The following is a 21,946-nucleotide window of genomic DNA, read 5'->3' on the forward strand; positions in this document are numbered from 1 at the left end:
TTTCTGTGTGTATATTTACGTTTATATTTGTGCGTGCTTGTGTGTCTATGTATGCTTGCTTGTGTATATATGTTTATATTTGTGTGTGTGTATGCTTATGTGTATATATTTGTGTGTGCTTGTATGCCTCTCTATGTGTATGCCTATTTGTGTCTGCACACTGAGGTATGTTTGTATTTGTGTATGCTTGCGTGTCTGTGCTTCTGTGAGTCTGCCCGTTTGTGAGTGTGTGGGTGTGTTTTATCCTTTCATGAGGAGGAGGACCCCATGACCCCAGGCCACTGCCAGCCCTTCAGGGGGGCTTAAGGCGCAGGCTGAGCGTCTGCTGGGCCTCACGTAGGAGCCTCTGGGAGCGAGCAAAGCCTGAGGAAAGGGAAGGTCCGAGGCGCACGTAGCCAAGGCCTCCTCCCTGGCACAAGTGCTGCCGCCTCTGGGGTCACGTCGGCTTCTTTTCTCCACTTCACTACCGAAGAGGGAGGATGTGGCAGGCCCTTTGGGCTATTTTTGCGTCAGTCAAAGGAAGAAGAGGGCTGAGTGCTCTCTCGTAGAAGCCAGGTCTGGTCGCCTGAGAGAGCAAACAAAGGCCCCCAAACAGTTGCCAAGGAGACAACTTGCCGTGCAGAGTCTACACTGTAGGATGAATGAAGTCTGGCATCGCTTTAACTGCCATGGTTCAAGGCAATGAGACCCTGGGAGTTGGAGTTGTACAAGGTGTTTTGCCTTCTCTGCCACAACATGTTGGTGCCACACCAAAGTGCAAATCGGACAGCTACAAACCCTCTTTCCCTGAAAATAAGACATCCCCAGAAAATAGGACCTAGTAGAGGTTTTGCTGAATTGCTAAATATAAGGCCTCCCCTGAAAGTAAGACCTAGCAAAGTTTTTGTTTGGAAGGATCAGTTAATGAACATACCATAGATTGTTGTACATGGAAATAAAGGCAGTAACAAGAAATAATATTAATATAATTATAACTTTATTCTTTATGCCACCTCCATCTCCCAAAAGGGACTCAGGGCAGCTTACACAAGGACAAGCCCAACAACAACATAAATTTACATACGAACAGAAATTTAAAACAGTAATTTAAAAACAGTATAGCAATAAAATATAATATAGAAATTATTGAAAGGATTCAGTTTGGTTATGCTGGTTTGTGATGACAACTACTGTACAGTAGATAATAAATTTTCATTTTTAAAAAATTCAACCATAAATGTGAATTCTTCTTTATGGAAAAATAAGACATCCCCTGAAAATAAGACCTAGCGCATCTTTGGGAGCAAAAATTAATATAAGACACTGTCTTATTTTCGGGGAAACAGGGTAGCATTGAGTGCATGCCAGTTCAAGTGGTGTCAAAGTGTATTTGTTTCACAATACAGTATTCCCTCACTACTTCGCGATTCACTTTTTGCAGATTCGCTGTTTCGCAGTTTTTCAATGAACTCTATAAATAATTAAAAAATACAATTTACAGCCTAAGGAAGGGAGGAAAGAGAAGCCAAAGGGGGAGAAAAGGTGCCCAAGCGGCAACGGGAGGAGAAGGAGGCGATTAATCAACACACAATTGGTTGGTAAAGACTTAAAATCCCTACTTTGCAGATTTTCACTTATTAGTGTTCCTGGAACTTAACCCCCGCGATAAGTGAGGGAACATTGTACTGTAGATGCACCCAAAGTGACCACATCCAAGAGTTATCTTGACAAGGTTTCTTCAGTTTGCCATTGCTTTCCTCTGAAGCTGGGAGAACATCACTTCCCCAGAACCATCCAATAGGCTTTGACGGCTGAGCAGGGATTGAACCCTGGCCACCAGCACTCAAAGGAGCTGCGGTGGCACAATGGGTTAAACCTTTGTGCTGGCTGAACTGCTAACCTGAAAGTTGGCTTGCTGATCTGAAGGTTGCTGATTTGAATCTGTGAGATGGGGTGAGCTCCCATCTGTCAGCTCTAGCTTGCAGGGACATGAGAGAAGGCTCCCAGCAGGATGGTAACACATTCGGGCATCCCCTGGGCAATGTCTCTGTAGATGGCCAATTCTCTCACACCAGAAGCGACTTGCAGTATGTTCTCAAGTCTCTTCTGACACGATAAAAAAGCAGCACTCAAATCACTACACTACACTGCCGTTCCTCAGGCTCCCCTGATTCTCACCAAATTCAACAACCAAAACATTCTAACTATTGGATGGAAATTATTTATTCAGACTCAAGTATACATTAATATGCTGTTTTTAAATACTTCGTTGTATTGGACAGGGTTTTGTTGCTGTAGTGAAACTGACACTTTTGTTCTTTTCCAGGATGAAAGGTGTCTGAGCCAGGCCAGGAGTTAATGGAAAGGAAAAGGGAGAGCTGCCTCCGAGTCCCAGCAAAGAAGTAGAGCCCAAAGCAGAAGCAGAACAGGGGCCAAGGAGGATTCCCAACCTTCTGTTACTGTTGTATTTGTTGTTGTGCCTTCAAGTCACTTGTATTATGTCTAGATCAATGGAAGTAATGGTGCCCCTCTATTCCAGGTGAGGTCAGACCTCACCTAGAATACTGTGCCCAATTCTTGGCACCACAATTTAAGAGAGGTATTGACAAGCTGGAATGGGTTCACAGGAGGACAACTAAAATGAATGAAGGTTTGGAGACCATGAATACATCTGAGGAGTATCTAAAATTGCTGGGTATGTTTAGCCTACAGAAGAGAAGGTTGAGAGTAGACATGATAGCTATGTATAAATATTTGAAAGGATGTCATAAGGAAGAGGGAACAGGCTTATTTTCTGCTGCTGTTCAAGTCGAACTCCTTGACTTGGAGCATGGTGGAGGCTCCTTCTTTGGAGGCTTTTAAACAGAGGTTGGATGACCATCTGTCGGGGGTGCTTTGATTGTGCTTTTTCTACATGGCGGGGGGTTGGACTAGATGGTCCATGTGATCTCTTCCAACTCTATGATTCTATGGTGACCCATCATAGGGTTTTCTTATCTAGATTTGTTCAGAGGATGTTTGTTGCTGACTTCCTCTGATGTTTGACTTGGACTCACAGTTGGTAACATATTGGGTGCAAGGATTGCATTTCAGGGTTTTTGTCCCCCCAAAGGAACTCAAGGTGCAGGCCAGCACTGGGACCCGTTGTTGCAGAAGGGCATCATCTCCTGTAGGTATGAAAAGCTTAAAAACAACTAAATGCTAACCAGTACCCAATTCCTCCATGCCCCACAGACAGCAACTAAATTGGGTACTGGTTGGCATGGCTTAGAGCAGTGGTTCTCAACCTGTGGGTCCCCAGGTGTTTTGGCCTACAACTCCCAGAAATCCCAGCCAGTTTACCAGCTGTTAAGACCACTGAGAACCACTGGCTTAGAGAGTAAGCTTGCCAAAAAAAAAAAAACCTGGGTCTTTTTTCTGTATGAGAGAGGTATTAAGATTTTGGGTGGCACAGTTCTTGTGATCTGGTTACTGGGAAATGGTGACATAACAAATTCAATCTCCAGGTAGCAGGGCAGCTTTGCCTGGGAGTAGATGGGGTGTCAATGCAAGAGAACTCATACATCATATTAGTTTTGTTTAATTCCCAGTTTTTTGTTCCTGACAGGACAGTGGAAACTTTTTGCATTTGGATCTCTTTGAGAGATGGTCTTGTTTCCCAGTATTAACCATGCCGGGAAAACTGACCCATTAAAGAGACTTGGTGAGACAACAGGAAGTCAGAGGAAATCTACCCCAGGAAGCAGAGGCGGTCCAACCATAAGGCGAAATAGGCATTTGCCTGTGGCGCCATCGTCCCGGGGGCACCAACGTCCTGGGAGGAGGGCACCACTCTCCACCTCCTTCTCTTTCGGGCCTTCCAGCGGCAACTTACAGACCCACCTTCGCACCACGCAAGCCCACCTTTGGGGCCTTCAGAGATTGTGAGGTCTGTAGGAACTTGGAAGCTAGGTATGTGGGGTTTATATATTTGTAGAAGGTCCAGGGTGGGAGAAAGAACTTTTCTTTGAAGCAGGTGTGAATGTTGTAATTAATCACCTTGATTAGCATTTAATGGCCCTGTGGCTTCAAGGCCTGGCTTCTTCTTGCCTGGGAGAATCTTTTTTTGGGAGGAGTTAGCTGTCCCTGATTGTTTACTGTCTGGATTTCTTCTGTTTTCAGAGTGTTGTTCTTTATTTATTGTCCTGATTTTAGAGGTTTTTTTTTTTTTAATACTGAGGGCTATCTGGGTTATCTAAGTCCACACTGCCCTATATCCCTGTTCAATGTTTAGTGCTAAATTTGCAAATATAGTAATTCCTACATAACATTACCATGTATTGAACTGCTTTTTCTATTGATTTGTTGTAAAACATGATGTTTTGGTGCTTAATTTTTAAAATCATAATGTAATTTGATGTTTTATAGGCTTTTCCTTTATACTTCCTTATTATCCAACATTTTCGCTTATCCAATGCTTTTATTTTTCAGTGATTGGTTTGGGGGGGCGCCAAAATTCTGTTCGCCTACACTTGAAAAATACCTAGGGCCGGCTCTGCCAGGAAGAGAAATTCGCTCCTGAAAGAGTTATCATGGGGAAAAGATGTTTTCAATCAAGCTTTATCACCAATCCTTGTTTCCATGACAAACCAAAATTTTCAAAACCCAATTCTCACAGGGACAGAAAATGAGGCAAAATCTTCTGAACAGGCACACAGATAGCAAAACAAATGTTACAGGAGTGTTATCCCTTCCCTATGCTATCCAAAACTATATACAGTAGAGTCTCACTTATCCAACATTCGCTTATCCAATGTTCTGGATTATCCAACACATTTTTGTAGTCAATGTTTTCAATACATCGTGATATTTTGGTGCTAAATTTGTAAATACAGTAATTACTACGTAGCATTACTGCGTATTGAACTATTTTTCTGTCAAATTTGTTGTATAACATGATGTTTTGGTGCTTAATTTGTAAAATTATAATCTAATTTGGTGTTTAATAGGCTTCCCCTTAATCTCTCCTTATTATCCAACATATTTGCTTATCCAACGTTCTGCCAGCCCATTTATGTTGAATAAGTGAGACTCTACTGTATGTGTGTGTGTATATATATGTATGTGTGTGTGTGTGTATGTGTCTATATATATATATATATATATATATATATATATATATATATATATAGCTGGAGGTATAATAAAAATGTACCTGTTCCAACTTACATACAAATTCAACTTAAGAACAAACTTACAGAACAAATCTTGTTTGTAACCTGGAGACTGCCTCTTTTAGAAAGAGGATGGCAAAAAGAGGATTGAGCTAAATAAAGTTGACAAAAGACGGAGAGTCACTGAGGAGCTCCGGGAAAAGGAATGAACATTTGTGCCCAAAGGATCTACTTCAATAATGCTTTAATAAGCATATATGAGGCAAACATGCTTCTTAATGGCCAACATGCTTCTTAATGAAAAAGAACACCAGTGCTTTCACTATATAGATGATGTGGATGAAGATGAAGCAGTAGAGGAACAAGGTAAGATGATCCTGAAGCATGAGGAGGTGATCACCTCTCCCAGAAGGCTGCAGAGAGACAGAAATAAAACCGAGTGATTTAATATAGTTGTATTTGGAAGATTTGAATTACATTAATCATCTGGCAGTCAGTACTCTAATGAGGTAACACAGAGCTTGGACCACACTATCTACTTTTATTCAGAGAGGTTTTGTTCTGATTCGTTTTAATATCAATTTAAGGTGCATCCAGGCAGCCCCTTAAAAGCAGGAGCTTCCTCAGCTTCACATGGGGCATCCAAACGACACCCCACATAAAAATGAATGCCTTTGGCACAATGCAGGAAAACCCTGCTTTGTGCAAAATTAATTTGATACTGGAAAGACCCGTGTTTTCCTGAAAGATCCAGGTCAAATCCAGTATGGTTGCTGTCTGTGGGTCTTCTGAGGGGACTGTCCACACAGCCCTCTCGTGTTTTCCAGGCTGATCAGCCTAGAAAACACAAAAGGGCTCTAACTCCATCCCCCAAACCCCTTAAAAACAGGGGGGGGGGGAGTAAAATAACTAACCTGGCTGCCGTTAAACTGCTGCCGGAGTAGAAATGACATGCCAAGAGAGCTCCGGGAGCAGTTTGATGGTGGCCGGGTAAGTTATTTTACTTCCCCCCCCTGGTTTTAAGGGGGTTTGGGGAAGGGATGTGAGTGTCGCCCTGTCCTTCCGGAAGGTTCCAGGAAGTCATATGGACACCACCCCCCTCCCCCCTGAAAAGCATGCACTTTCTGGGGCGTTTGCAGACTTAAACCTGGGTGCAATTGCATTTTTAAAACACGATTGTTCCTGCGTTAAAGGGTTGTGTGGATCCACCCTTGGAAAGTGAGTAGATGCGTCCACTCTTCCTGTACTTGCTGGCCATTCAAATGGCTTCTTTTCTGTCTGGTTCTGGCTCTGGTTCTCCCTCCAGATTTGCTGGACTGAAGCCCTCACCATTTCAGCTAATATATAATTGGTCTGGAGAATCTTGGACAGTAGAGATTTATCTAAAAACTGCAGGAAAGGCGCTTCCTTCTCTTCTCATTCGAAACAAACTCTTTACCGGTGTTGATGTGACATCTTTCTCAAAATAGTTTCTCTATGTTTAGTATGCCCCGATGGCGCAATGGGTTAAACCCTTGTGCTGGCAGGACTGCTGATCGAAAGGTCGGCAGTTCGAATTCAGGGGAAATGAGTGAGCTCCCTCTGTCACCTCCAGTTCATGAGAGAAGCCTCCCCCAAGGATGGTAAAACATCAAACATTTGCGTGTCCCCTGGGCAAAGTCCTTGCATATGGCCAATTCTCTCATATCAGAAGTGACTTGCAGTTTCTCAAGTTGGCTCCTGACATGAAAAAAAGTAGGTTTAGAAAAGTTATATTTTTAGACAACTCCAGAATCCCCAATGGGCATGCATTTTTAAAGAGATATTGAGAGTTCTAGTCCATAAAATATAACACTTCCTGGTTCTGATATGATGGTCATTGTATCCATCAAAGGATTCTGGTTTTGATGGGGATGCCAATATTGTCAGAGGTATGTTCTCTGTTTCTTTGCAAACTTTTTTTCTGAAGTTCCCATTAAAACAAATGAAAATGGGTTTCAGTTCAACATAAAGCCATAAACACAATGATGATGATAATTTCCTTTCTGCCTTCCCCAGAGTGTCCCCCATCTTTGTCTGCCAGTTCTTACCTGTGTTGCTTTGGCCAGCAAGCGCATCTCTTCCATATTCTCTTTGTGTTGCCTTTTCTTCTCCCTATCTTTATAGTAGTATCTGATCATGATGAGTTTTATTTTGAGACGCATCTTCTTCAATTGGAGTTCCAAAGTGTTATGGCCCTTCTTTTTGCTGGGGCGCTGTTTTGTGGCCCAGCTATCCATCTTGTAACACAAGAAAGGACACAAATACAAGATACTGTATATCAGAAACATTTAGTGATATTATTCTTTTTAAGTGAAGCACCTTCTCCATAGGCAAGACTCCATGGGGTGCATCTACATTCTAGAATGAGTGTAGTTTGACACCTCTTTAACTGCCATTATTAAATGCTATCCAATTATTGGATTTGTATTTTAGTGTGGCACCAGTACTTTTTGTCAGAGAATGTGAAAGACTTTATAAATGTACAACTGCCAGGATGCCATAGCCTGTCTCAAAACGTGCTGAAGGTAGCTCACAAGAAGGTTAGAAAAATACATCAAATGAAAATGTTAACTTATAAATGTTAACATGCAGATTGGTACACTGTTAATGAATTATGGTGCCATGTGCAACGTATGCATTGTAAGTCACTTGTGCAGTCATCATGGAAATCAAAACAGTAATGGTCCAGAACTCCTCCAATCCACCCTTTAGCTTCAGGAGAACCCATCCCACTGTATTTCATGACTATTTAGTAACTAGTGGAGAGCAGGGGACATTGGAAAACCATATGGCTGTGTCCAATGTAGCCAGACGTAGAACAATGACAACTCTTGAGACATTGGGGGCTCTCTGAAGGTCTTGGCAGATGATCTTATTGTTCTGTATCTGGCTATAGCAGGAATGGGCGAACTTCAGCCCTCCAGGTGTTTTGAACGTCAACTCCCACAATTCCTGTAAATTGGCTGGGATTTATTTATTTATTATTTATTTCATAAATTTATATCCCATCCTTCTCAGCCCAAAAGGGGGACTTAGGGTGGCCTCACAACAGGCAACCATAAGATGCTGAACACATACAATTAAAATAGCAATTACAGTTCAAACCAAATAGTTAAAATATCATTAATTAAAAAATCCATTTAAAATTACACAAGTTCACAGTCTATCCATTGTCAATCACATAAAAACACTCTCACTGTTACTGCTGCATCTGCTGCTCGTATGCTAGGTCCCACAACCATGTTTTGAGTTGTTTCCTAAAGGACAGGAGGGAGAGGGCAAACCTGATTTCACTGGGGAGGGGGGTCCATAGACAGGGAGCCACCACTGAGAAGGTCCTGGGAGATTTCTGGGAGTCGGAGTTCAAAACACCTGGAGGGCTGAAGTTTGCCCATGCATGGGGCATAGGGACTAGCCAGGCACTCCTCCGATACCACATCCATATCCACCATCCTCTGAGTGGCTATGGGGATGCTCCTGCAGCTAAAAATGGTAAGGAGGAAGTGAGAGAGAAAAGAGATGCAAGATAGTTCTTTATGCAGAACTTTTAAGCTAAATGTTTGTAATGTAAGAACCTGACCACAGTTAACCAAATTATAATGGTGAAATACAAATGAATTAAAAATAATTTAAATATGCAACAATTAAAATTATTGAAATTAAAACCCTGCCATGCACACCTCTCCACCCCCATCCCAAGGAAACAAAAACTGTTGGACCAAAAATGTCCCCCAGTCAGTGTAATGTATTAGGATGAAAAAGGTTCCATTCTGATTTTTGGCAAAGCATAATGCAATAAACCAGAATAGACATATTCTTTGGCTTAACTGGACACTCACTTTCTAATGATGCACTTCTTCAATGTTGTCACAGCCAATGCGTGATGCGGAAATAAGAATACTGGACTTATAGATGATGCCATTGATTCTATACTGTGACATCATAGTCTGGTTGATGCTACAAGTGACTCAGATCATCTGTATTTCACAGACCTTAGAAAGACAACTATAAGACTCATGAAATGTTGAGCAACTTCTCAACATTTGAGCATGATCAACAGTTGTCAAATAACAACCTACCTTAAAAAAAAGTCATTGTAGTTGTATTGTGGTTTGGCAAAAATAAGAACGTGGCTTGGAAGATTTAATTTTGGGGACTATAAATCCAATTACAAATTAGTCAGGGAATTCTGGTAATTGTAGTCCAAAAAGTCTTCCAAACTCTGGAAAGGGGTTATATCAGTTTATTATCTCTTAGCCTTGCAGCAGAGAGAAGTAAACTGAAAAGCAAATCTCTTTGCCTTGGCTGCTACTTATAATTCATGGATGCAAAACTACAGCAAACCTAAATGACATCTCCTTGCACGAACTGCCAAAAAACCCCTCCTCCTCAGGAGTGTCCACAAGACCCGTCTGTTTTTTTTTTTTTTTAAATAAGAGTTGTTGTGTGAGGATTATTTCAGGCCCTGAAAGTTCAGGTCCAAAATTTGAGATCATAAAAAGGAAGAAACATCTCTGTAGCAGAGCTGGTTTGAGACTGACAGTCCATAAAATACACAACATGCGAGGAAAGCAAGTATGGGTTCAAAAAGGAAAATAAGGTATTGCAAGAGTCAGTATGGTGTAGTTTGAGCATTGGACTATGGCTCTGGAGACCAGTGTTTGAATCCTTGCTCATCTGTGGAAACCCACTGAGTGACCTTAAATAGGTCACACTGTTCGCTTCAGAAGAAGGCCAAAGCACTTCTTCCCAAACAAATCTTGCTGAGAAAACCCCATGATGGGTTGAGAACAGTAGTTCTCAAGCTGTGGGTCCCCAGGTTTTGGCTTACAACTCCCATAAATCCCAACCAGTTTACCAGCTGTTAGAATTTCTGGGAGTTGAAGGTCAAAACAACTGGGGACCCACAGCTTGAGAACCACTGCCTTAGACTCTAAGGCTTAGAATCACTATAAGTTGGTAATGATATCAAGACATAATAACAAAAAGAAGATTCCTTAACCTGGTGAAATGATTGGTGCATTCATTATACCTGGGAATTCGCAGTTCCTCGTGGGTTAATATCTGAAGGTCTCTCCTACTTTTCCATTGCTCAACAGTCTGGAAGAACTGTTCTTGATCACACAATTGCCACTGGCCACACATTTTGCACTTCCTTCCCTTCTGACCCCACTGTTTTCTCATTTACCATGTGTTGCATTTTTATGCAACTTAGCATAGTATTTTATATACATGCAATGAAGTGGATAGTAGTCCATGGAACAAATTGACCAGTCTTTAAGGTGCCAGTAGACCCTTTGTTCTGTCAGTCTTTTTTGTGATCTGCAGGCACAATATGACCAGCTGTATGTATAATAGGCAGAGTCTGTATCTTGAAAGGCATTTGTTGTCCTTTTCCTTGAATACAGACAAACTGCCATGAAGACAAAAGTCCCCTTTGTTGGGAAAAGCGGTCCTCGGCATCCTGAATGTGTCCACTTACTTCATATTTATCTGTTTTTCTTTTCTGCTGCTCTCTCTGGGTTAACAATGCTGTGATTTATGTTCTAAGTCACAAGTGAGTAGCGTGCCTCCCTCCCTTTCCCCTCTCTGTTGCTAGCATCTATCTTAATTATGTCTAGCTTTTTCGCCAGAGGGGGAAGGGAAGAAAATGTTGATGAATGCACGGAGGGGAGGTTGGGTGTGTTTGGGTTGATATCCCACTTTGTGTATGCAAATGCATGAATAACCATTCATTGTTTTAAGAAATTCCAGAATAAAAAAATTAAATAGTGTTTCAACTTTGTTGGAAAAATTTGCAGAGACAAAGAGTCAATGTTAACCTAGGAACAAAGCTTGATGAGTTACTCCATTGGACTATATGTGAAATTCCCTAAGTAACCATGGTGGCTGGGGATTCTAAGCATTGTAATCCCAAACTAGTAGCAGCTAGTGGTTTTCCAGATTAATGACATAGGAAAGCCACTCTGGCAAACTTTAAATTAGCTATCCAAGGTGCTGAATGCTATCTTCTAAATGGGTGCATTTTGGATAAATCCTTTAAATTTCAGTGCAAACCCCAAAGCAGAGCCACTGCCCCCCTGACAAAAGAACCGCTAGCTGTCATTGCTAAAAAGACAACTTTCCCAAACTCTTCATAGGAACACTGAAAGCTGCCTTGTGCTGGGCCACATCATTGGCTTGATGTTCTCAGAAATGTCTTCTAAAGTGTTGGGTATCATTCCAAAGACAGTAAAGTCTCGAACCTCACCTCATTTTGGCATTGTTCCCATCCACTGCTGCGTAGCATATTCTGTACTGGACAAGCCTTGAGAACAGGGACAGATTATTCATGGCTCAGTTGGCATAATCGCTTCCGACTCCCAACTGGCTTCAGATCATGCTGAAGACTTGAGCTTCCTTTCTCTTCTCCACTTTTTTTTGCATTTCCTCATATTCCAGTTATCACCATCATTTTGTGTGCTGATTCAATAACTGGATAAAAATACATGGAACTGTGTATCTGCTGATCTTGCAAGAATGAAAATTGCATTCTTCATTGTCTCTGTGTATTGCATAAATGGGTCATCTCCTACAACACCCTTTAACCTACTTCAATTTTAAAATGGATGTGTTCTTCTACCTTGTTATTTACTTCTTTTTGTGTTGCTATTTATTGGACTTTGTATTTTTAAAATGTTTTCTCCATTCATTCCATTTCTTAGAATAGGTGGAATATACACACAAGGAAGGTTGTGATTTTGGAATTTCACCAAAGCCCAACATGATTTGCCAAACCTTTCCTGAGTGTAGGTGCCTAATGCCTATTGTCAATGAACAAACACTCCCCAGCCTTGAACAAGTGAAGTAAATGTCTGCAGAGTAGGCCCATGCCTCTCCCACCCAGAATTGCCTGCTGAAGCAAGGTTCCTATAAATTTTAGCAATTTATCTATAATGATCAAAGGCTGCTTTGCCTTGGGGTTGCCAAAGAGAAAATTGGAATTGGCTCCTGTCCCTTTACTGGTTGTATCTAAGCTGAAATTTCAACAGGTTACTTGATTCCTCAACAAGCAACATCTGCTGAAATCCCATATTGCATACCACCATTAAAGGCACAGAATTCATCTCTAGTTTTCATTCTGATAAGGAAATTTTGGGTAATACATCACTTACGTTGATCCTCAGATGTTGTGACTACGGTACGAATGTAATAAATTAACTGAATTGATTGCATGTCTGTGGTCTGGCTGAGCCTACTAAGACCTAGAAAGACTGAAATCACCATTTCAAAAATGGAACCAGAAAATTGCATTATGGGAAAGCAAAGAAGGAGAGAATTTAGAAAGTCCATACACTTTGGCCCAAAAATTCCTTATGAGAGAAATACCAATGAACTGAACTGAGAACTTGGGTACAAGCGGATATGTTTATGTCAGAGACAACAACTAAGGAACTTGAGACAACACATTAGTTCTGTGATTGATGAAGTTCCACCTGGTCAGAGCAGAATGGACAGTGACCATCAAAACAATCTATTGATGGATGAGAAAATACACAAGGTGAAGGTCTTCCTTATTGAGTGTGTCAGACTTCAGGGATACACAACATCTGTTCACCTGCCTCTTTTCTCCCCAGGAGTAGGCCTAAATGGAGGAGGGATGGTGAGTATGTATGTTGAATATATATGGATTGTGAGTGAATGTGAACTCTGGATTCATAACCTTGAAGTGACTATAGCCATTTTGTACTGGACAGACATGTCCAACACCTTCTATAGGATTATATATAAACGTGTATTACACTAAAAGGTTTCTGGGCCATGTTTTCAATGGATAAGCCCTTAATTAAGTATCACATCCTTAACTGTTCCCTTGTACGATATGAGAAGGTAGGGGCATCCATTGACTAAAGGAATGTGTAAATGTGAAACCTAAATTTCCAATACAGTATCTCTGATCTAGATGATTATCGCAGACATCATGTCCAATGTTTAATTGTTCAATAAAGAGTTCAATAAACTCTTAAAGATTGAGTTTGGACTCTAGAGGAAATAGACACCGATTATGCTCTAATCTAGAACTTGGAAAAGTTACTGCTTGGTTCTAACAGTTCCTAAATCCCACAGCAAATACAGCCATATGCTGTTACTTGATGGAGGATTTTATGATGAACCTTTCAACATTTGGACATATACCGGGAGGAATTGCATTTGTCTTCAAATATTGAACACACCACTGCCTTAGTCAGCATGGCTAATGACGAAGAATGCTGGGTGTTGCAGTGCAATAACACCTGTAAGGCCACATTATCCCCTGTCTGTTACAGCATACAGACATATTTTCACATGCATACATATCTGGATATTTTTCATTTTGTTTAGAAGTCTATGCATACATGGTTTTTCATTCATGTATTTTCAGTTTATTGTCAACCGACTGATTTTTCATTAATTTTGTTTAATTACTTTTTAATTCCTGTATTTATTGTCTCCCTCTGCTCCCAATATAATTTCTGTGCAATTTTAAAAAATCGCAGAATTTCATGACTTTAATTGCACTGGGACTGGGGGATTCCAAGAACTATGCTAAAACAGTGATTCCAAACCATATTTTTGTCTCCAATAGAATTGCTCTCATGAAAAAAACACCAACCCTGAAAGAGGTACTGAAGTATTCCAATGAAATATGATATAATATTGTCAATATGACGAAGTTTATAGTTATAATTAAAATTATTTTTCTGAGCATCTGTCTGTGATGACGATACAGCATATGAAAGAATGGCAGCCAATGATCATGACACGGGTTCTTCCTTCAGAAACTGTGGGCAGAAAACAATAACATAAACAACAACATCACTGGCCAACACACATTTTGGTGCCTCAGATTTCAGCTCTGTTTCTCGATATATTTGATTTTCTGATTCCAAAAATGGTACCGATTTCCCTCTAACAGCTCTAGTTTTTGAGATAAAGAACATATACCATATACCAGTCTTCATCTGCTCACCCATAAGAAATCATGATAACCACATCTAACAAACTAGAGTTGATGTGGTCTATCTAATGCAGTTTTCTGAATCAGCAACCCCTCTAACCCCAGCAACAGGTCTAAAAACCAAGATGAATTGACGGTGTGTGTGTGTGCAATAGCAACAACAGTATTAGGTTGCATGGACAGATTTCCAAGGGCAAATAATGAAATCTGACCTATTTAAGGTCAATGTGGTGTAGAGGTTAGAGAACTGTATTATAACTTGGGATATAGTCTCACCTAGCCATGGAATTTGGTGACTTTGGACCTGTCACTCTTGCAACCTGATCTACTTCACATTAGTGTGAAGATAAAGTTGGGAGGAGTAGAGTGGTACACATTGTCTTGGGATATAGGAAAGATGGGATATAAGTATAACAAGAAAATGCAGCTGGAGGAGGGAAGCTTTCATGAGCCAGATCAAGAAACTTTTGGTCCCTAAAATGTCAAGAAAGACTATTTCCACAGTCTCTTGCCATTGAAAGACAGGACAAAACATCTGGAGGGTCAAATAGTCTTCATCCTAAAACTATTCTATGTATACTAAACAACAGCAACATGGGGATTGCTGAAGAGAGAATGTCAAGCTAAAATTCCCCAAGTTATAATTCATTATCCCTCAAGTGCAAGATTATGAGAGCTGGCATGCTGTAGTGGTTTGAACATTGGATCATGACTCTGGAAACCAGGGTTCTAATCCTCACTCAGCCAGCAAAACCTACTTGCAAGTCACACATTCTTTGTCTCAGAAAACGCTATAATTGCTTCATCTTAGGGTCTACATAAACTGGAAACGATTTGAAGGCTTACAACAAGTGCAAGGTTCCACATACACAAGAGGGAAGGAAAAGTGATGCAACCTTGCACTTTTTTTAATCTCCACCATCCCCACCCAACTTACCTGACCTTACCTTTCGGGGCAGCACTCCTTGCTGGCGCAGCTGCTCCATCTTCTCCTCATGCTGACGCTGCCGTTCATTCTCCTCATGCTCATATTTCAGCCTTGTCAACTCAAACTCCATCCGCCTCTTCTCCAACTCAGTCTCAATAGCTAGGTCCAGCCTGCTGCTTGACCACTTTGACTCTGCCCCATTGACCACAGTGTGAGGCACATAAAGACCCAGGTGCTCAGTCATGCCATTGTTCTGCTGTTCAGGAGGTGCTTGAGCTTTGCCTGCCTCAGGTTTACTTTCTACTTGCTCCTCAGGCTTTGGGCTTTCCTGAAGGCTATTCTGCTCACAGAGTAGCCTTTTTTTGTCCTTCATTTCTGGCAGGTGCATTTCTATAGCAAGCTGGAGCTCAATCCTCACCTTCCCCATTTCTGCAGAGGCCCCAGACAGTGCGTCAGTCAGTGTTTCTGCCATACTGTTGGTGGAAACTTTCTGACTTACCATTCTGATGTTCCTTTGATGTTGGCGCATAGGTTCCATATTTTCTTCATGCTGCCGTTGCTTCTCCTTGTCTTCGTACATCTTCCGCTCATGATCCCTTTGTTTCTCATTCTCCTCAGAGATGTGCCTCAGCATGGCCAGCTCAAACTCCATGTGCATTTTTTCCAACTCAATTTCGGTGATAGGGTCCAGCCTGGCACCATGTGTCTCCTCTTCCCCTCGAGCTCCGGTCCTGGATAGCAACTGCTGGTGGATGTGCTCCATCCTTTCCTCATGTTGCCGCTGTTTGTCATTCTCCTCATGTTGGCGCTTCACCATGGCCAGCTCGAAATCCAAGCGCATCTTTTCAATGTTTCTATCAGCACAGAGTGTCTCTCTGGTGTTTCTCTCTTCCTGCTCCTTATTGTGGTCACTCTTGTCACCTTTGTGATCTTTTTGATCCTCTTGGGCAACCACTTCCAAGCTCAGAGGGCTGTTGGAGGCCTCCATATGCCTCCGGGTCTCTAGCGGTGTTTGCTGGTCTCCATCGCCCAGAGCATCAGCTGCCCCAACAGGGAGGACTTGAGATGTTGGCAGGTCAGCACTGGCATCCTACGTAAAAAACATTTTATGGCATCCTATATACAGAGTCAAGGCTGCTAACATCAACTTTACATGATGCCAATTAATAAGAGGGAAAATGGTTAAAAATATATACATATATTAAAAACAAGTAAATCTTCTGTGCCATCAAACATAAAAACAATAAAATACAGTTAAGCTACAGTTAAATCTACACAGCCCTCCCCAACCTATATATTCATGTTTTTCTCTTCCTACATTTTTCCTGTGTCATCAGCTCACCTCAATTGCTGAAAAAGTAATTCAATGTGCTGAAAGTAGTTTGTGGCTTGACAGCAGTGTGTGCGAAAAAGACCTTGGAGTCCTCGTGGACAACAAGTTAAACATGAGCCAACAATGTGATGCGGCTGCTAAAAAAGCCAATGGGATTCTGGCCTGCATCAATAGGGGAATAGCGTCTAGATCCAGGGAAGTTATGCTCCCCCTCTATTCTGCCTTGGTCAGACCACACCTGGAATACTGTGTCCAATTTTGGGCACCACAGTTGAAGGGAGATGTTGATAAGCTGGAAAGCGTCCAGAGGAGGGCGACTAAAATGATTAAGGGTCTGGAGAACAAGCCCTATGAGGAGCGGCTTAAAGAGCTGGGCATGTTTAGCCTGCAGAAGAGAAGGCTGAGAGGAGACATGATAGCCATGTACAAATATGTGAAGGGAAGTCATAGGGAAGAGGGAGCAAGCTTGTTTTCTGCTGCCCTGCAGACTAGGACACGGAACAATGGCTTCAAACTACAGGAAAGGAGATTCCACCTGAACATCAGGAAGAACTTCCTCACTGTGAGAGCTGTTCGACAGTGGAACTCTCTCCCCGGGGCTGTGGTGGAGGCTCCTTCCTTGGAGGCTTTTAAGCAGAGGCTGGATGGCCATCTGTCGGGGGTGCTTTGAATGCGATTTCCTGCTTCTTAGCAGGGGGTTGGACTAGATGGCCCATGTGGTCTCTTCCAACTCTACTATTCTATGATTCTATGATTCTATCAATTCACACAGCAGAACAGGAGAGGAGGGGGTAGAGTCTTGTCCTTCCCAATGAGCTCAAGAAAAAACAAATTGCTGCAGCTGCCCCAACTTGTCTAATGAAACACTAGCAGATCTCAGTGAACATGTCTTTGTTCTATATCTGGCAATGCTTCTCTGATTCCCCCTGTTCTCCACCAACTTCAGCAAGTTCATGGTGTTGAAATGGTTATCAAAATGGAGAAATGAGTCCTGAGGTTGGTGATAGGGGAGTCATATGACGTTTCATATGCAGAATTCTTATACTTTGTGCAACCATGTAGTGCAGTGGTTCTCAATATATGGGTCCCAAGATGTTTTGGCATTCAACACCCAGAAATCCTAACAGCTGGTAAACTGGTTGGGATTTTTGGGCATTGTAGGCCAAAACACATGGGGACCCACAGGTTGAGAACCACTGATGTAGTGGCTCAGCCAATTTGTCTTGCACGCTCTAAATTGACTAGGAAAGAACCCTATTCCATTCCCAGTGCTTCAACTATAAGTCCCGTCAACGTCTATATATGTCATGGAAGCTGCCTTCTAGTTCTTTCCTTCAGGGAAACAAATGTCCTCGATCAATCCTATTGGTAGCCTCAACTAAATTTATCCTATTGAATGGTGAATCCACATTTATGTAAATTCCATTGATTCAGTATGTCTGCTCTAGCTGGGACTTGTAGGGAATTGTAGGTTCAATTAAGGAGAGGAAGGGCAGAATGTTGCCATTCCCAGTATGCTCAGGGAAAAGAAAACTGCTGCAGCCTCTCCTAGCTTGTCTAGTCTTTCTCTCCAATAACTTTTACCATCTTAACCACACTTTGATATTGCTTGATCATATGTCTCAATTTTCATCTGTGAAATATGCAGAACCTTTATATTCAGCAAAGAAGGTATTATATTTGTTAAATCCATGATTCACCTCAATAAAACTCAATGTGTGTCTTTGGTTCAGTCTGCTATCCTTTTCTCAGATAATTTTGTTAGAATAAAATATGTGCAGAGAAGCCCCACCAGCGGCCAAGCAAGCTTAAGGCGCGGGAGGGCAGTTTGAAAGACCCCATGAATGAGTCAGACTTGCTAAGGCCGGCTGGATTGCTGGCCCATCCATGTGAGGGGGCGGAGCAACAAGTGGGAGGAGGCTCCTCTGTTCCCCTCTTTCAGTGTGCCACCCTTGGCTGGCCAGATTTCTAATAGCCCACTCCAAGAATGAACTGAACTGCTCAAAGGCATTACAGGACACAGAACAACCCATGGGCAGGGCTCTGTCCCTATAGCATGCCTGTTCAAAACAGAAACCAATAACTCAAAATCCTGAGGGTGCACTGGGAGCAGACAGAGAGCTAACTTAATGTCACATTTGCTAGTTCTGCTTCGGGTTCCTGTCTTTTAACTCTCAAGGCAGCATCATCGAATGGTGTGTACCGCACTGAGCACAATTCAGCCAGGATGGCATCATTCACAAACTCACCTTTGGGAAATGAGAGGTGATGTATGAGGCGAAACTCTCCAGGGGCCTTCTTTGGGACAATTCCCAATGGCGAGACCCGCAAATTCAGAAGGGGGGGGGGGGTTCACAAAGGGACTCACTACTTATCCTTCCCAAACCTCTTTTTGATTTTGTGGTGAACTGCATCTCCCATTCCAACAATGGACGGGAGGTTACCTGAACTGAAAGGCCACCTATCCCCATGAAATGGAATTTGAAAAACCTTCAGAAAAAATCCCCATAGCAAATAACTGGCAGGAATACGATCTGGTACTCCATCAACCAACCCATCATGTTTTCCAATTTAATTGGGCTGGGGCCCTTTAGCAGGCAATTGGGGTGTCCCCTGATATCAATGGGCATCACTTTGGTTTCTTGCCTGACTGATCCACACTTGTGCTTTGCTGCGTTCTTTTGAACAGTTACGAAAGGAATGTGGTCTTTTGCACAATGAACACTCGTGCTTAAATCGGCACACCTTAGTATTGCAACTACCTTGAATCTCAAATTTCCAGCAGCATTTATTCTGTTTCCCTTGTTTGAAGCTAGCATTGTTAGGGAAAAAAACTAGTGTTTGCCAACAAATGGCCACTGTGTGACATGTCCTTTAGCATGGGCCGTGCCGGGTTCATGATCCTCATCCACATCTCAGAAAATGGCCTATCCCACGGCAAAGTAGGAAAGGAGGTTGCCTTCATACGGAAAGCCTCTTCATAGGAGAGCCATGCGGGGCCTTGATAGCCTGTGTAAGCTTTCTATATAATGTCTAAGTATTTGGTCAGGGTGTAAGCCCGGCATGGCTGAACCCTAACACTGACTCCCATGTAGATAACATAACCTGCTAGCCAGTTATTCCAGGTTCTATCCACTTTTCATTTCTTCACTGTTAGCCTTTCTTTGTCATCCAGTAGTTCCCGATCCTTTTTTTAATTTTATTTCCCTATGAAATAATGAGAATATATTGACACACTCACCCATCAAGATTTTATCAATGGTTCCCTGAGTAAGGTGATCTCCTAGCTCCATAGTCAGGTCATCTGGTGGGATGGCCGAGTAGGCTTGCAAGGTGGGCTATTGTCCCACCAAGCTTTGCCCATAAACAAATTGTCGTGGCTGAGGGACTCCTGGTGGCTTGGTGTGTACAGTGGTGCCACCTAATGAAACTGTTGATGTCGGAGCTGCCAAAGCATTTCCGACAGAAAGTGACTCAGGTCCTACCACTAAGCTTGGTTGCATGCCTATTGCTGTAGAAACCGAGGGCGTAACACCTACGTAAGGAGGGGCCTGGGGCATAGATGATGCCATCTGAGAATACGTAGGGGCCTGGGGAGCTGATAATGCTGCTGCATTGTAATCATGAAGGCAGGCACGTAGGGCACCGCTGGTGCAACCTAAGGCATTGGAGAAACTCCTGCGGGGGCCACTGCTCTAGGAAGGGCAGGTGCCTGAGGCCCCCTTGGTGCTACCTGAGAATAGATAGAAGTCTGGAGCACTGTAGAAGCCATAGTGCTGGAAATGGCAGGAGCCTGGGTCACCAATGGCGCTACCTGAAAATAGGAAGGAGGCTGGTGCGGTGCTGGTAGTACTGTAGGGGAGAAAACAGGAACCTGAGGCACTGCAGGGGCCACCTAAGAATAAGCAGAGCCTGAGGCAACTGCGATAGCACTGAAGGGGCCACAGGGGCCTGCACACATCCCCAAGGCCAAGCCCCTGCTACAGCTCTTGGGGGGGCAAATGCTGAGAGGGCAATGGAAGACTTAATATTGCTGACCCTGCCAGGGACTGTGGCTGAGAAAGTGTGGCTGCACCCATACTCTGCTGAGTGCCGGGCTGGGCCATCTATGCAGACGGCGGGGGTACCGGTACAGCCCCCATTGCAGCCTCCTGCTGAACCTGTGGTGCCCCCTGCTGCCCAGCCATTGCTCGAGAGGCAGTAGTGGCTACTTGCTGTGCAACAGGGCTTCCCTTGGAAGCTGCTCCCATCGCAACGTTGCTCAGCTGCTGGAGCACAGGAGCCTCCTGTCGTTCAGAAACTATTGCAGTTCCTGAGGGGGCCTCTCGCTGGATCAGAGGTTCCCCCTCTAGGTAAAGGAAATAAAGCTGTCAATTCCTAAATGATGGCCTATGCCCTAATGGCACTGTCTGCCAAATGCAATGGAAAAGGTTAAATTCAATGGTACAAAATGGCTGCCATAAAATCAGACTTAAAAAGATACAACAAAATGGCCACCCTACTACCAAACAGGGTCTCTGCTGACCATGAGGTAGGCCCAAAATCAAAATGGCTGCCTTGCCAAACAAAGGTATGGGCAAAATGGCCACTGTATTCCTAGGCAGGCTTCTTGCTGGCCATGTGGTTAGGCCCAAAATCAAAAGGGGCCGCCCTGTTAAAGGTATGAAGGACAAAATGGCCACCACACTCCTAGGCAGGCTTCATGCTGGCCATGTGGTTAGGCCCAAAATCAAAAGGTATGAAGGACAAAATGGCCACCACACTCCTAGGCAGGCTTCATGCTGGCCATGTGGTTAGGCCCAAAATCAAAAGGTATGAAGGACAAAATGGCCACCACACTCCTAGGCAGGCTTCATGCTGGCCATGTGGTTAGGCCCAAAATCAAAATGTATGAAGGACAAAATGGCTGCCATACTCCTAGTCAGGCTTCTTGCTGGCCTGTGCTTAGGCCCAAAATCAAAATGGCCACCCTGCCAAGCAAAGGTATGGAGGACAAAATGGCCACCATACTCCTAGGCAGGCTTCTTGCTGGCCATGTGGTTAGGCCCAAATCAAAAATGGCCACCCTGCTAAAGGGGAGAGAACTTCCCAGGGAGTTAGGCTCCTGCCAAGCAGGCCTTCATTCAGGAGGAGTTGGCACTGTGCAAAAAGGCCCTTCTGAGGGGGCTCGAGGCCCAGGGAGCCTCCAAAGGGACAAGAGAAAGACCAGGGTTCAAAATGCAGTCCTGCTAGAAAGGTCCCTCCCTTCCCTGAGTATGGGCAGAACAGGCCCCTCTAAGGGGGCAAAGGGCCAAGGGGACCCTCAGTGGCACCACAGGATGCGCACCCAAAGGCCCCTCCCTGCAAGAGGGTGAATGAAGGGATCAAGCAGAGGGGAGGGCTGGCACTGCTGGCTCCACTGCAGGAGAGGGCAGGCCAAAAGGGGGCAATGAGGGGAGGCAAGGAGCCCCTTAAGGGCACCCAAAAGGCTCCTGATGGGGCCAAGGCCAAAGGTGCTGGAGCAAGGGGCAGCCAGAACTGCTGCTTGCCTAGCTCATCCCTCCCCACTCCATAGT

At 43.3% G+C, this 21,946-nt stretch overlaps 2 protein-coding genes across 4 annotated transcripts; both read right to left on the reverse strand.

Moving 5' to 3' along the window:
* Positions 1-5,359: 5,359 nt before the first annotated feature.
* LOC134296396 (transmembrane protein 247-like) lies at positions 5,360-9,085 on the reverse strand. Of its 3 annotated transcripts, none has more exons than XR_010003132.1 (3): positions 8,438-8,645; positions 7,202-7,390; positions 5,360-5,545 (listed from the first exon to the last, which is right to left on the reverse strand). XR_010003132.1 is itself a non-coding variant. In XM_062971273.1 (3 exons), the coding sequence occupies exons 2-3, from the start codon at positions 7,388-7,390 to the stop codon at positions 5,408-5,410; spliced, it is 327 nt and encodes a 108-aa protein (XP_062827343.1). In that variant the 5' UTR covers positions 8,993-9,085; the 3' UTR covers positions 5,360-5,407. The 3 variants fall into 3 exon arrangements, 2 of the variants coding, with proteins under 2 accessions (XP_062827343.1, XP_062827347.1); XM_062971273.1 differs by lacking the exon at positions 8,438-8,645 and adding an exon at positions 8,993-9,085; XM_062971277.1 differs by lacking the exon at positions 8,438-8,645 and adding an exon at positions 8,834-8,980.
* A 4,737-nt stretch (positions 9,086-13,822) lies between these two features.
* Positions 13,823-21,765, reverse strand: LOC134296389 (trichohyalin-like). Its single transcript, XM_062971241.1, has 2 exons — positions 15,078-21,765; positions 13,823-13,954 (listed from the first exon to the last, which is right to left on the reverse strand). The coding sequence occupies exons 1-2, from the start codon at positions 16,044-16,046 to the stop codon at positions 13,928-13,930; spliced, it is 996 nt and encodes a 331-aa protein (XP_062827311.1). The 5' UTR covers positions 16,047-21,765; the 3' UTR covers positions 13,823-13,927.
* Positions 21,766-21,946: the final 181 nt, after the last annotated feature.

This window comes from Anolis carolinensis, chromosome 1 (assembly GCF_035594765.1).
Source record: "Anolis carolinensis isolate JA03-04 chromosome 1, rAnoCar3.1.pri, whole genome shotgun sequence".
Taxonomy (NCBI): Eukaryota; Metazoa; Chordata; class Lepidosauria; order Squamata; family Dactyloidae; genus Anolis; species Anolis carolinensis.